The sequence below is a fragment of the Eubalaena glacialis genome, chromosome 11 (genome assembly GCF_028564815.1).
Source record: "Eubalaena glacialis isolate mEubGla1 chromosome 11, mEubGla1.1.hap2.+ XY, whole genome shotgun sequence".
Taxonomy (NCBI): domain Eukaryota; kingdom Metazoa; phylum Chordata; class Mammalia; order Artiodactyla; family Balaenidae; genus Eubalaena; species Eubalaena glacialis.
In genome coordinates this window covers 98,990,958-99,006,734 of record NC_083726.1, presented here as the reverse complement: position 1 = coordinate 99,006,734, position 15,777 = coordinate 98,990,958, and the positions used below count along the sequence as shown (strand labels likewise).

At 38.0% G+C, this 15,777-nt stretch overlaps 1 protein-coding gene across 3 annotated transcripts in view; it reads right to left on the bottom strand.

The window, feature by feature from the left end:
- ABCC9 (ATP binding cassette subfamily C member 9) overlaps positions 1 to 15,777 on the bottom strand; it is a 144,030-nt gene that overhangs the window by 81,829 nt on the left and 46,424 nt on the right. For all 3 annotated transcript variants that reach the window (XM_061204518.1, XM_061204516.1, XM_061204515.1), the window contains exons 17-19: positions 14,176 to 14,283; positions 2,436 to 2,508; positions 1,445 to 1,550 (exon numbers count right to left, since the gene is read on the bottom strand). In XM_061204518.1, coding sequence (XP_061060501.1) covers positions 1,445 to 1,550; positions 2,436 to 2,508; positions 14,176 to 14,283 — 287 coding nt within the window. The remainder of the gene's footprint in view (positions 1 to 1,444; positions 1,551 to 2,435; positions 2,509 to 14,175; positions 14,284 to 15,777) is intronic.

Genomic DNA, 15,777 nt, shown 5'->3' with positions numbered 1-15,777 from the left:
TCATACAATGTAATTTAATCCAGTAAAACCTGCTTCTCAAAACCTGCATCCATCCAAGATGGCAGGTGATGGTGGCAGGGTACACACCACCTAGCATCTGACCTTAGGGATCAACAGGGACCCGTCATGAAGCAAACTGCAGGGAGCAGTTATTACCGAGCTCTCTACTGGATAAGCACTAAACAGTTCCATGTCTACTACTCCAACAGGAATAAACTGTACCCTCAACATTTCTCAGCCTCCTTCTTTCACCAAGGATATCAAAAATAGGATTTATAGTTCTGCTGTTTCCAGCTCAAATTTCACATCCAAGCATCTCCGTCTCTTAATTGGAGTTTAAAATAGAGTCTATTCTAAAAATGCCTGTAAATAGTTTTTACTCATTCTTAAGAGATGCCTGTGTATGTAAACAGTAGATTAAGCCACAATGGAACTTACAATGATAAGAACTAAATGATATTAAAGGACGTGTGTAGGTCTAGGGCAAGGTTTCCTCAGCACAACTGACATTTGGAGCCAGATAATTCTTTGTTGTGGGGAGGCGGTCCTGTGCGTTGTAGGATGTCTACTAGCATTTCTGGCCTCCACTAACTAGATCAGTAGCAGCCCAATTCCCCTAGAACGACAACCAAAAATGTCTCCAGACATTGCCCAATGTCCACTAGGGACAAAATCACACCTGGTTGGGAACCACTGGTCTACAATCCAATATCTTAGATAAACTGTAAACAATTTCTCCATAAAATGCTAATGGGGGAGGGGGGTCTACCAGGTAGATCAAACTGAAGAAATATGATTCATTCTTTATTACACAATTATATAATATTATGGTTCTGAGTCACTTTATTACTACAATGTGCTCTGAAGAACCCAAAACAACCATTCAAATATACAGAAGAAGTACCATGTCTTTGGGGTTGCACAACACGCTAGTCTGACCCAGTCATGTCCCTAACTAGACACTTCTAGTGTCTAGTTTAAGTTGGATGTGAAGAGAAAAGGATTATTTCTCAGCCCCTTATGAAGAGTTTGGAAAAGATTATTCGATATTTCTTCTCTGAACATTGGACCACTAAATCTCTGTGTGCACATATGCTTTATAAATGATACAAGTTTTCCATAACTTCTTTGATTATGGGATGAATTTTTAAGTTGTGTTTCTTTGAGTGTTACCCATATAACTTTCAAAATCTATCTTTACAATCCCAATCTTACTTAAAAGCAACATACAAGTTTCTCTCTGATAAACCTCTGTAATAAATTGTTTTATAATTTTTAATTTACAACATTTAACGTTTCCACTAATTTGATTTTTTTTTAAGCTATGCTTATTTCTGAGGGGTCCTCAGACTCCTAACACAGAAATCTATTGCTCTAATTTCTTCCCTTGAGAGATCATCAGATGTATGACAGAGCAACAGAAACCAATTAAAAATACACATACTTGCTCCAGTGAACTTTTCCTTCCAGTGTCTGCATCTCACCGAGGATGGCAAGGAGAAGAGAGGACTTCCCACATCCCACCTGACCCACAATCATGGTTAACTGACCTACAGAAAAGAAACAAAGGATAATAACAGGATGAGATGGAATTCACTTAGTAAAATAAAATCAAAACACATTTAGAAAAGGCTTATGTTTCACAATCAATGGGCCAGTTTTGGTCTCCAGCAATAAAGCATTCTAAACAGCTCCCTTCCCTGATACATAAGTTTTTTGGAAAATAGAAGAAAAATTAAAATCTAAAGGTCTTGATGTATTATTTTTAAAACTATGAGAATAACTGACACTAGTAAAGAAAACAGTGAAATACTTGCCTAAATCATCTAGATTAGTGTTACCTTTATTATTCAATTCATTCAGGAGAAAAAGGCAATTTTAACTAAAATAGATAATTGGGCTTAAAATGATTTGGGGGCTGTTCTTAAAATACTTTGATTTGCATGTATAATAGAAAAATCCCAACTACTGACCATGAGGTCAAGTCAAAAAAATAATTCTATTCAATTATCTAGACATTTTAAATAAAAATATTGGGTATTTATGTCTTAAATATCTTGAAAACTTCATCAGGTTTCCTCAGGGATAGAAAACTACTTTCTCATACATCCTTTCTTTAAATTCTTTCTTCAAAAAAATGAGAAATGAACTACTCCATTATTTAAATGCCACAAATCAGCAAATAAACTGAAAGCAATTCATTTGGATGGCAAATAACTTGTCCAAAGGTCCACACTCTGTAGTGTAAGGCAGGTCTTATAATTCCCAGTCATCCTCACAGTGATACAGGGGTTCATTAGCTTCATGGTACAAATAAATATTAGTAATGTTTGTCTTGAAAAAGTCTTTCTCTCCTTTTGTTAGGCTCGGTTATGTTGGAAAACCATGGTCATGATAGTTAACAATTACAAACCCGAGTAACAAATGATTCTTACCTGTTGGAATTCGAATATTTATATTAGATAAGGTAGCTAAACCACTGCCCCATGAAAAGTACCCATTTGTGACCTAGAAAATAAGAATACAGAAATTAAATTATAAAATTATGTATATATGTGGTGTTAGAGAATTATTCCAATTAAAATAGATTTCTTTTTAAAGCACTGTAAGACTTTCAACACAGTAGAACACACAGTGCTGAAATTCTAATTTAGAGTTATAACTGCTTAGAGGTATAAATGAAACACAAAAAGAATGGAAGTGAGAGGAGGGTCTTTGAATTAATGATATTATGAAGAATGCTAAAAATTGCAACAATTTTCCCTGAAAATTTGGGATCATTTATATGTGAACATTCTTAAAAATCAATCACCCAAATATTTGCCAATGTAACTGCTACACTGATTATTTTCTCACTGCTGCAATTCCCAGAATCCTGTGATGCAAAGTAAAGAACAGAAATAACTACAAATTGTTCCAACAAAACGACTCCACTAGCTAAGAAGGAAGGTTTTGTAATGAATAAGTTTCCTGAACTATGTGGATTTATCACTCTTCATTGATCTTAAAAGAAAAAGTAAAGGGGAGGAAGAAACAGCACAAAAATTAGGCAACATTGCTTGGTGGTATAAACCTCAACAACCAGCAAACAAACAAACAAAAAGACCTTAGAGTCATCCAAAGCAATCTATTGTTTTAATATGTGTCAAGAAAACTTGATAGTTTTAACAGTTACAAAAATGGGAAACGAAAGAGGTATAACAGAACCCAAGGGTTGGAAGGGTGAACAGAGACAGATGAGGGGAGAGAAGGTGCCTGAAAAATTAGAGGAAACTAAATTAAGGCTACACTTTGCTCATAAATTAATATTTTGTTTCCAAACCCCAAGTGATGAAATTTCTAAGCACATTTTTGTTCAGGAATTTTGCAGAATAGATTGGTAATATCTAAATTATAACTAAAAATATCCTTAAAAAGCTCTTAAAATGAACAACTAGAGTGCAAAGTTACCTGAAAAGGCTAGATTATGTTTTTCCATGTAAGTTTTCTCTAGCTTGGCACTTAATAATATCCATCACATAGATATGCATGAAATTAGTCCTGGAAGGAGGGTGGCCTGGAAGGGCTCAATAACTGATCACTTTACAAATACCTGCTGAGCACCCAGTCTACGTGAAGTCCTGCGTTAGGACTGATGTGGGCTACAAAGAAGGTATAGTGCATCCTCCCTGCTTCCCTGCTCAATTGAGCTTACAGTCAACTCAGTAGTAAACCAAGGCAAGAGAGTATGGGCTAAGTACAAATAGAGGGGCAGACAGACGAAAGTTCAACAGCAGTTCATAAGGAAAATCATTTACATCTGAGATGAGTCAGAAAAGAAAATATTTTGAAAAGGAGGGCCTTTTAGCTAGTTTTGGAAAATATGCTGAATTTCAGCAAAGGTATTTCTGAGTAAAGAACTACAGTGAGAACAGGTTCAGGATCAGAAAACCATGAAACATGTTATGAGAAATAATGAATAAAGCTGGCTGGGGCAGAGGTTTAAGATACAGTGGCTAAGTGACAAAGGATGCTCAAAGAAAATCTACCGTCTTCAAGGCTGAGAATCCCTCTTTCTCGGAGAAAGTGGAGAGCAGGCTAAATGAGGTGCAAATACAGATGGGCTGAGGAGAGGGTCAGCATGGAACTGAGAGGCCCTCCATAACAACCTTTACGTTTTCAATGAATTGAGAGGGAAGGTTATCTGTAGAAACAGGAGGCGGCCAAAGGAGAGAGAGAACGAGGTGGGAGGAGATTAGTGACAGATGAAGAGCTACTGTAGGTGATGGAGAATCATGCTGAAGGGAGGAATGGGAAAGGATTGCCAAGGACCATGGAGAGTCAGCCAAGGGTGGAGGTAATGAAGCTCTGGCCATGCCAACTTGTACCATTAAGTCGTTTTCTCCACAGAACTTAGCACCCTGGGGACAGGAGCGCAGAAGGCATGGGGTTGAACGGCTACAGAAGGATGTGAAAGGGCTGGGAGAAAAGAAGGGGCTCAAGTTACCGCAGGTTGCAATGAGGTTAAAAGCCAATGGTGGTGTGATGAATTGGGAGATTGGGATTGACATATATACACTAATATGTATAAAATGGATAACTAATAAGAATCTGCTGTATAAAAAAATAAATAAAAAATAATGCGGGGAAAAAAAAAGCCAATGCCAGTGAAGGTGAAGCCCTGAGGGAGCTGGAGGGTAGGGCTGTGATGTCGGTGACTGGCTGGTATAACAGAGGCTAAGATCTCAGAGGGGCCGTGCGTCTAAGTGGTGGCCAAGTGTGAATGCAGGTGAATTTGTGGAAATGGAGGGGTGGTCGATTAAGGGGCTTGGGGGCTGGGATACTAGATGGGCTGTGAACCTGGAAGTTTAAATCACATCCAGGTGTGGCACTTACTAAGGTAGAAAGCTGGACTCGGAAACAGGCACCTAAATCTTCAGTGAAGGTGGGTGAGTGATTATGAGGTCCTCTGATCATAGACGTGAGAAAGGTACAACACGCTATAGCTTCACAAGAGTGTGAGAGAGGAAAGATGTGGTTGGAAAGCAGCAGGGAAGAACCAGAAGAATACAGTGTCACCTCCTGATTTGGTCCTACACAGAAGTATAAGAGGGAACAGAGCTCACTTGAGAGGGATGGAGGAGAGTCAAAGTGAATTCCTCCCGCTGTGATTTGCCCTTCCATTCCCTCCTCCCTTTTACAAAATCGTCTTCTCCACCATAAGGGTTAAAATCCTGGCTTCCCAAACTAGCTGTTTGACCTTGGAAAATCAGCTAATATATAAATCTCCGCAAAGGTTCATAAAAGGATAGGTACAAAGATGGTTATCACAGCATGGTTTGTGATGGAGGAAGGATGGAGGCCAACCCAGCAGCCATCACTAGGGGACAAGTAAAAGGCAGGGATATTACAGAATGCAGTGGTGCAGCTAGAAGGAGCAAACAATTTCAGGAAACTGAAAATATAAATGCTCATGACAATACTACATATTTCACAGGGATATGAGTGTGTTTAAGTGCATATACTGAGCATATTATTGCTGGCACCGTACTGTTGGGAGGATGAGGGGATATAGGCATAAGGATCAGGGATAAAGGGAAAGGATGAATTAAAATGCAAAGGCAGGAACGAGACAATGCAAAAAGCCACCTACTGTATGATTCCATTCATATGAAATATCCAGCATAGGTAAATCCGTAGAGACAGAAAGTAGATTGGTGTTGGCAGGGGCAAGAATAAGGGGGGAATGGGGAGTGACAGCTTAATGGGTACGGGGTTTCCTTTTGGGGTGATAAAAATATTTTGCGACTAGTAGGTGGGATGGTTGTACAACTTTGGGAATCTAAATGCCACTGAATTGTTGACTTGAAAATGGTTAATTTTATGCTATGTGAATTTCACCTCAATTGAAATAATTTTTTGAAAATCTAAAGGCAGGACCTTCCACACACCATTGTCCATTCTCTCCTGCCGAAAATAAATAAAAATGCTGAGTAAAATATAGTTTGTAAAAAAATCTCATTAAAGCAAGGAGTAAGGAAATGTCTAGTGATAGTATAAGGAAAAGTACAAAAAGATATATATACTCTGGAGCACCTAAGCTTCTTTCCTTCCAAAAGAGGCCAAGAATAGCTAAGATATTTTAGAAGAAAAAAGATAAGGTGTAAGAATTTGTCCTAAAAAATGTCAGTGTTTATTAGAAAGCTATAATAATCACAACAGTGGAATACTGGACAGACAAATCAGAGAAAAATAAAGAAAGAAATCTGTGTGACAAGACGGCACTAAAAGTCAGTGGGTATGGTGACTGATACACAGTGCCTGGACAACCTGACATCATATAAAAAATTAAATCCGACCTTACTGACTTACTACTAAATGCAGTAAAATGACTGCCACTAAATTTACTACTGCTAAACTTACAGCTAAAATTATTTATTACTGATTTCCCTACTAAATCACAAACTTACTTCATACCAACCACAAAAATAGATTTTAGGTCAATTAAAGTACTAAAAGCAAAAGGTGTAGCTCCAGGGATTTTAAGAACCAATATAGAATATCTTTATACCTTTTGGTAGAAGAAGATTTCTTTTTTTTTTTTTTTTTTTTTAAATTTTTGGCCACGCCATGTGGCAAGTGGGGTCTTAGTTCCCCAACCAGGGATCAAACACATGCCCCCGACATTGGAAGTGAGGTCTTAACAATGGACCACCAGGAAAGTCCCCAAAAACGTTTTCATAAAGGAGGCAAAAAGCAAAGCATTAGCCATAAAGGAAAAGTTCTATAAACTAGATTACATTAAAATTAAGAATTTCTGATACAATAAAGAGAGTGAAAAGCCAAGCTATGGAGTGGGAAAAGAATTCTGTAACATATATAAGTGCCAAAGTAGTACCCAGAATTTTTTTAAACAGGGGGAACAAATGACCTGGCAATTCACAAGAGGAGCTCCAAACCCAAATGGTCAATATATATAGGAAAAGGTGCTCAACCTCATTAGAAATCAGAAAATTACAAATAAAAACCACAGCAAGATACAACTGCACCTCCTCCCAACACACAACACACATTTTGGCAAAATATTGGAAGCACTGGTGAAGAGGGAGACCAACTGGAATTCTCGATCACTGTTTTTCTTTTTTATAAATTTATGTATTTTATTTATTTTTTAATTTTTGGCTGCATTGGATCTTTGTTGCTGCACGTGGGCTTTCTCTAGTTGCGGCGGGCGGGGGCTACTATTCATTGCAGTGCGTGGGCTTCTCATTGCGGTGGCTTCTCTTGTTGCGGAGCACAGGTTCTAGGCGAGCGGGCTTCAGTAGTTGTGGCACACAGGCTCAGTAGCTGTGGCTTGCAGGTTTAGCTGCTCCATGGCATGTGGGATCTTCCAGGACCAGGGATCGAACCCTGTGTCCCCTGCATTGGCAGGCGGATTCTCAACCACTGTGCCACTAGGGAAGTCCCTCAATCACTGTTAATGGAAGTGTAAAATGGCACAACCACTTTAGAAAAAAGTTGGCCATTGTGAAGAAAAGTTGAAGATCTACAGCCCTATGACTCAGCAATTGTTCACAACAGCCTCAAAAAAAATAACCAAAAGTCCATCAAAAGTATAACAGATCAATAAGTTCTGGTATATTTATACAATGAAACGATACACAGTGATGAGAATGAATGAATTACAGCTTCACATAGCAACATGGATGAATTATATCCACATAATGTTGAATAGAAGAAGCAACACACATACACGTACATGCACATATTCAAACTTAAAAAAACTAAAGCACATTTTTAGGGAGGCATACATAGCAAGGATGATCAAGGAAATGATGACCACAAAAGTCAGGGTGGCGATTATATCTCGGGGGAGAGATAGAGAGAGTGCAGCTAAAGTGTGTGCTGGGGGGACCTTCAGAGGAAGCTGATGATGTTCTTCACTTGGTAGTGGTTGCACAGGTATTTACTTTTTCATTTAACAGTGCATACATGTTGCATGTACTTTTCTGTAGGTATGTTGTATTTCACAATAAAAAAGATTTCAAAAATACAAGAGTAATAACCAATTTGGGAGTTTCCACTATGAATAAACGGTGAATTCGAGCTTGAAGGGGTATTTAAAACTGCAGTGGCCATTCAGTGGAATAGCAGACTCCAGGACATTGATGAGCAGGGGTTTGTTGTTTTTTTGTGGGTTTTTTGGTGCATGAAGGGTCAATTCTGGGGACAAAATCATGATAACCTTCCTTTTTTCCATGAAAAATGAAAATAAATTGAATAAGGCACGCGGAAAAGATGTATTTTTAGGTTCCCACTACACTGAATAGAAAATGTCGATTAAAAAACACTTTTTTTAGTCACTAATACTTTTCTAGGCATATTTGAGAATTGCAGCATAGAGGACCCTTTCTAGTCTCTCATTACTTACTTTTTAATAGCTTAGTTCACACCCTACTTGTACACTATAATTGTCTAGGGAACTACTAGAGATGTTTTCAAAAATGATGCCCAGGTTTTTATATATATATATATACACACACACACACATACATATGCATATACATATATATATATATATATATATATATATATATATATATATATATATATATATATATATGTGATTCTAATGTACAGCCAAGACTAAGAATCACTACAGGACTTGCCTGGAAGCACAGTGGTTAAGAATCCACTTGCCAACGCAGGGGACATGGGTTTGATCTCTGGTCCGGGAAGATCCCACATGCCACAGAACAACTAATAAGCACACGAGCCACAACTACTGAGCCTGCACTCTAGAGCCCGAGAGCCACAATTACTGAGCCCACACGCTGCAAATACTGAAGCCTGCATGCCTACAGCCTGTGCTCCGCCACAAGAAAAGCCACCACAATGAGAAGTCCGTGCGCCGCAACAGAGTAGCCCCCGCTCGCCGCAACTAGAGAAAAGCCCGCATGCAGCAACGAAGGCCCAACGCAGCCAAAAATAAATAAATAAATAAATAAATATTTTAAAAATGAGTCACTACAGCTCTTTGAAATTCACAGGTGATATATACCTTATCCTCAAAACAACCATACTAAAATGGCATCCCCACCTCAAGAGGGGCAGACCATGGCTTAGAGAAGCAATTTGCCCAAATCACACATCAAATTAATGGCAAAGGGAAGGCTAGCATTAGCTTATTCCATCCAGTAACGCATTTGCTCCAGTTGCTAAAAGCCTATCGTGGGACAGGTATGGTGTCGGGCAATAAGGAGAGAGAGAGGAGAATTAAATGTGGTTCTTGGCTTTACTGTACCACTCACTGAGCATCCCTCACTCTGACTGGACAGGGCAGGGAGTGGGACAGCCCCAGCAGCCAATGTGGCTAGTCTTCTAAACACCTAGTTTCCAGACTCCGTTGGCTCTGATGTCCAGAGGCCCTTGACTACTGCAGGCATCTGTTCTGGTTCCTGCATAACCCTGACCCCTTCCAGGGGCTGATCCCAACACTCAGTCCTCAGCCTGTGTTCCTGTGGTGGCCTGTCCTATGAAGCACTCATGCTTGGGAAGAGTACAAATGGCTGAGTGTCAATAACAAAAAACAAACAACCCTTTTGAATGTAGCTGTCCAGTTTTCCCAGCACCACTTACTGAGGAGCCTGCCTTTTCTCCATCGTATTCTCTTGCTTCCTTTGTCAAAGATAAGGTGACCAAATGTGCATGGGTTTATCTCTGGGCTTTCTATCCTGTTCCATTGATCTATTATTTCTGTTTTTGTGCCAGTACCATACTGTCTTGATTACTGTAGCTTTGTAGTATAGTCTGAAGTCAGGGAGCCTGATTCCTCCAGCTTTGTTTTTCTTTCTCAAGATTGCTTGGGCTATTCGGGGTCTTTTGTGTTTCCATACAAATTGTGAAATTTTTTGTTCTAGTTCTGTGAAAAATGCCATTGGTAGTTTGATAGGGATTGCATTGAATCTGTAGACTGCTTTGGGTAGTATAGTCATTTTCATAATGTTGATTCTTCCAATCCAAGAACATGGTATTTCTCTCCATCTGTTTGTATCATCTTTAATTTCTTTCATCAGTGTCATATAGTTTTCTGCATACAGGTCTTTTGTCTCCTTAGGTAGGTTTATTCCTAGGTATTTTATTCTTTTTGTTGCAATGGTAAATGGGAGTGTTTCCTTAATTTCTCTTTCAGATTTTTCATCATTAGTGTATAGGAATGCAAGATATTTCTGTGCATTAATTTTGTATCCTGCTACTCTAACAAATTCGTTGATTGGCTCTAGTAGTTTTCTGGTAGCATCTTTAGGATTCTCTATACATAGTATCATGTCATCTGCAAACAGTGACAGTTTTACTTCTTTTCCAATTTGGATTCTTTTATTTCTTTTTTTTGGCTAAAACTTCCAAAACTATGTTGAATAATAGTGGTGAGAGTGGGCAACATAGTCTTTTTCCTGATCTTAGTGGAAATGGTTTCAGTTTTTCACCATTGAGAACGATGTTGGCTATGGGTTTGTCATATATGGCCTTTATTATGTTGACATAGGTTCCCTCTATGCCTACTTTCTGGAGAGTTTTTATCATAAATGGGTGTTGAATTTTGTCAAAAGCTTTTTCTGCATCTACTGAGATTATCATATGGTTTTTATCCTTCAGTTTGTTAATGTGGTGTATCACATTGGTTGATCTGCGTATATTGAAGAATCCTTGCATTCCTGGGATAAACCCCACTTGATCATGGCACATGATCCTTTTAATGTGCTGTTGGATTCTGTTTGCTAGTATTTTGTTGAGGATTTTTGCATCTATGTTCATCAGTGATATTGCTCTGTAGTTTTCTTTTTTTGTGACATCTTTGTCTGGTTTTGGTATGAGGGTGATGGTGGCCTCGTAGAATGAGTTTGGGAGTGTTCCTCCCTCTGCTACATTTTGGAAGAGTTTGAGAAGGACAGGTGTTAGCTCTTCTATAAATGTTTGATAGAATTCGCCTGTGAAGCCATCTGGTCCTGGGCTTTTGTTTGTTGGAAGATTTTTAATCACAGTTTCAATTTCAGTGCTTGTGATTGGTCTGTTTATATTTTCTATTTCTTCCTGGTTCAGTCTCGGAAGGTTGTGCTTTTCTAAGAATTTGTCCATTTCTTCCAGGTTGTCCATTTTATTGGCATAGAGTTGCTTGTAGTAATCTCTCACGATCCTTTGTATTTCTGCAGTGTCAGTTGTTACTTCTCCTTTTTCATTTCTAATTCTGTTAATTTGAGTCCTCTCCCTTTTTTTCTTGATGAGTCTGGCTAACGGTTTATCAATTTTGTTTATCTTCTCAAAGAACAAGCTTTTAGTTTTATTGACCTTTGTTATTGTTTCTTTCATTTCTTTTTCATTTATTTCTGCTCTGATCTTTATGATTTCTTTCCTTCTGCTAACTTTGGGGTCTTTTTGTTCTTCTTTCCCTAATTGCTTTAGGTGTAAGGTTAGGTTGTTTATTTGAGTTTTTCTTGTTTCTTGAGATAGGATTGTATTGCTATAAACTTCCCTCTTAGAACTGCTTTTGCTGCATCCCATAGGTTTGGTGTCATAGTGTTTTCATTGTCATTTGTTTCTAGTTATTTTTTGTTGATTTCCTCAGGAAGACCTAAATAGACATTTCTCCAAAGACATACAGATGGCCGACAGGCACATGAAACAATGCTCAACACCACTAATTATTAGAGAAATACAAATCAAAACTATGAGGTATCACCGCACACCCGTCAGAATGGCCATCATTAAAAAGTCTACAAATAACAAATGTTGGAGAGGGTGTGGAGAAAAGTGAACCCTCCTACACTATTGGTGGGAATGTAAATTGGTGCAGACACTGTGGAAAACAGTATGGAGGTTCCTCTAAAAACTAAAAATAGAGTTGCCATATGATCCTGCAATCCCATTCCTCAGCATATATCCAGACAAAACTATAATTCGAAAAGATACCTTCACCCAATGTTCACTGTGGCACGATTCACAATAGCCAAGACATGGAAACAACCTAAATGTCCATCGACAGATGAATGGATAAAGAAGATGTGGTACATATATACAATGAAATACTACTCAGCCATAAAAAAAGAATGAAATAATACCATTTGCAGGAACATGGATGGACTTAGAGATTATCATACTAAGTAAAGTAAGTCAGAAAGAGAAAGACAAATACCATATGATATCACTTATATGTGGAATCTAAAATACGACACAAATGAACTTATCTATGAGACAGAAACAGACTCACACACATAGAGAACAGACTTGTAATTGCCAAGGGGGAGACGGGTGGGGGAGGGATCGATTGGGAGTTTCGGATTAGCAGATGCAAACTATTATATACAGAATGGATAAACAAGATCCTACTGTATAGAAGAGGGAACTATATTCAATATCTGCTGATAAACCATAATGGAAAAGAATATGAAAAAGAATGTATATATATGTATAACTGAGTCACTTTGCTATACAGCAGAAATTAACACAGCATTATAAATCAACTATACTTCAATAATATAACTTTTTTTTAAAAAAAGGCTGTTTGACAATGCAATCCAAAAATGGGCAGAAGACCTAAATAGAAATTTCTCCAAAGAAGATATACAGAATGCCAACAGACACATGAAAGGATGCTCAACATCACTAATCATTAGAGAAATGCAAATCAAAACTACAATAAGGTATCACCTCACACCAGTCAGAATGGCCATCATCAAAAAATCTACAAACAATAAATGCTGGAGAGGGTGTGGAGAAAAGGGAACCCTCTTTCACTGTTGGTGGGAATGTAAATTGATACAGCCACTATGGAGGTTCCTTAAAAACCTAAAATAGAATTACCATATGACCCAGCAATCCCACTACTGGGCATATACCCAGAGAAAACCATAATTCAAAAAGACACATGCACCCCAATGTTCATTGCAGCACTATTTACAATAGCCAGGTCATGGAAGCAACCTAAATGCCCATTGACAGACAAATGGATAAAGAAGATGTGGTACATATATACAGTGGAATATTACTCAGCCATAAAAAGGAACGAAATTGGGTCATTTGTAGATACATGGATGGATCTAGAGACTGTCATATGGAGTGAAGTAAGTCAGAAAAACAAATATCATATATTAACGCATATATGTGGAACCTAGAAACATGGTACAGATGAACCGGTTTGCAGGGCAGAAATAGAGACACAGATGTAGAGAACAAACGTATGGATACCAAGGGGGGAAAGTGGCGGGGGGTGGTAGTGTGATAAATTGGGAGATTGCGATTGAATGTACACTAATATGTATAAAATGGATAAGTATTAAGAACCTGCTGTATTAAAAAAAAAACCGTATGCTAACACATATATATGGAATCTAAAAAAAAAAAAAAAGGTTCTGACGAACCTATGGGCAGGACAGGAATAAAGACACAGATGTAGAGAATGGACTTGAAGACACGGGGAGGGGGAAGGGTAAACTGGGACGAAGTGAGAAAGTAACATTGACATATATACACTACCAAATGTAAAATAGCCAGTGGGAAGCAGCTGCATGACACAGGGAGATCAGCTCAGTGGTTTGTGACCACCTAGAGGGGTGGGATAGGGAGCAGGGGAGGGAGATGCAAAAAGGAGGGGATATGGGGATATATGTATACATATAGCTGATTGTTATACAGCAGTAACTAACACAGCATTGTAAAGCAATTATACTCCAATAAAAATGTTAAGAAAAAAAAAAAAAGGCTGTTTGAGATGAGTCAAAGGCAGTATTGGGAAGCTGGGTGGAAGCACACAACCCAGGTCTAAGCCTTTCCTGGTTGTAGATAATTGTTATCTAATCTACTTCCTCAAAAATTGGACCTGTAATATTGGCGTTCTCTAGAAATTAATCTACTTGGTAGATAAACATAAGAGTATGAGCGGAAGTACGTTGGATACTAGCTTCTAACGCAGATTCAGAAGAAAGATTCATCCTCCAGTTATTTAAACAACTGCTGGTGCAAAGCTGTGGTTGGGAGGCAAGGCAGCACTGAGAATTATAAACTTATCAGAATATTTTCGAGAATGAGTGACCATGCTAAAGAGACTTTAAAGACATGATGTAGGACACTTTTGCAGAACTTCACCATAAAATAGTAACATCAATGTTTCTATTCATGTAAGAATTCAGGAAATAAAATAACCTTTATTGCGATATCCTCGGTCTCCACGGGACGCAGACGTCGTGTTGATTGCTCATAGCTGTCCAGGTGATACCTTCCAGGCTGCTTCCTGTTTATAGTTTTTGGCTGCTGCATTCCACATGGAAAAGAGCACAAGTTGAAGGTCTATGGAAAAAACTTGAGTTTTTACTGAACATTAACTCACATTGCTACTTCTCCACTTAAATTCTAAGAAAAAGAAATGAGTAAAGTGAATGTCATATTTTAATTATTTCTATGGTGTCCCCCTGCCGCCAAAAAAAAGCAAATGATAATGAAAAAGTGTTACACAATAATTTTAAACCTGATTCACAAACTTTTTAAGAAAAATAAAAATATGAAGATGTGATACTTGCAAACGATAGAAGTTAAAGTGCTGAGCACCAAACTAGGCTTTGGATAGTCTTTCTCCAGCTTTCTGGATGAACAGGCCCAGGCGGTAAAAAGCTGTGTGTCATGGCCAAAGGCAAGCAGGCTAACTCAGGGTAAACTAGAATCTAATTCTTAGGCCGTCGGGCTTGTAAATGTTCCAACAGTGCATTTTTGGTCACCCTCTGAATCATAAGGATTTTGAATCCGATACACTCACATTAATCAGACTGGGCTATATGTCACCTGAAGATCCATGGTGGAATGAGAAAAAGCATCTAGGACTTTTTTGCCTATAATATGTATATTATTTCATAAGGAGATCCATAAGCACTGTAGAATGATCTAGTTTTTCGCAAATGTTATAGCATTGCTCTGAGCCAAAGGACTAAAGAAAGTCTCCATAAAACGGAGGTTGCCAGCTAAAGCTAGGCAATCTTCACATACTTAAAATGAGCTCAAATTAGGTCATAACTAGAAACTTGTCATTCTCTAATTTTGAGTTTAATTTCACATAGAGACAAATGACTAAAGAGAAGGTAGAAAATTCAGTTCTGTAAACCTCTAATTTAGAAAAATATATAAGCTCAAAATTTGTCCCAGAGATCTAGTAAGCAAGTATTTCGACATAAATGATTATCTGTCTTACTTAAATACCTTATAGAGATTATGAAAGCTAAATAGTAAAACACTTTAAAACTGTTAAATTACCTATAAAAGCAAAGGATTCTAGAATTGTGAAACTTTTTTTTTTTCCTTTGGCTTGGAACGGCAGGTTTAGCTTTTTGATAAATCCGTTGAGTTCTATTATGGGAATCAGGAATGTCCTCAAATAATCAGTAATTTAATCTGAACGAGATATCGCCCTCCAATTTATATCCATCAGCGTATCAACAGAATATCAAACTACCAAATAGCACATTGCTAAGCTACACGCCGTTCAATACTGAGATTAAAAAGTCACTGAGAAGGACTACCAGTGTTCTGTTGCACAGAAACTACTGAATGCATTTTAAATTTTAAAAAGAGAGACAGAGAAAGAGTGCTCATGACATTTTTAGTTTTGTTTTTCTTCCCACAGTCCTCACAGATAACCTTACATGAGAGATGTAGAAAGCCACTATCCTTTAAGCTGAGTATATTTCCCACACAAGACAGGTCTATATCTGTACATATAGTCTCTGTCTTCTAAAGTCGTAACATCTATAGTAGTAT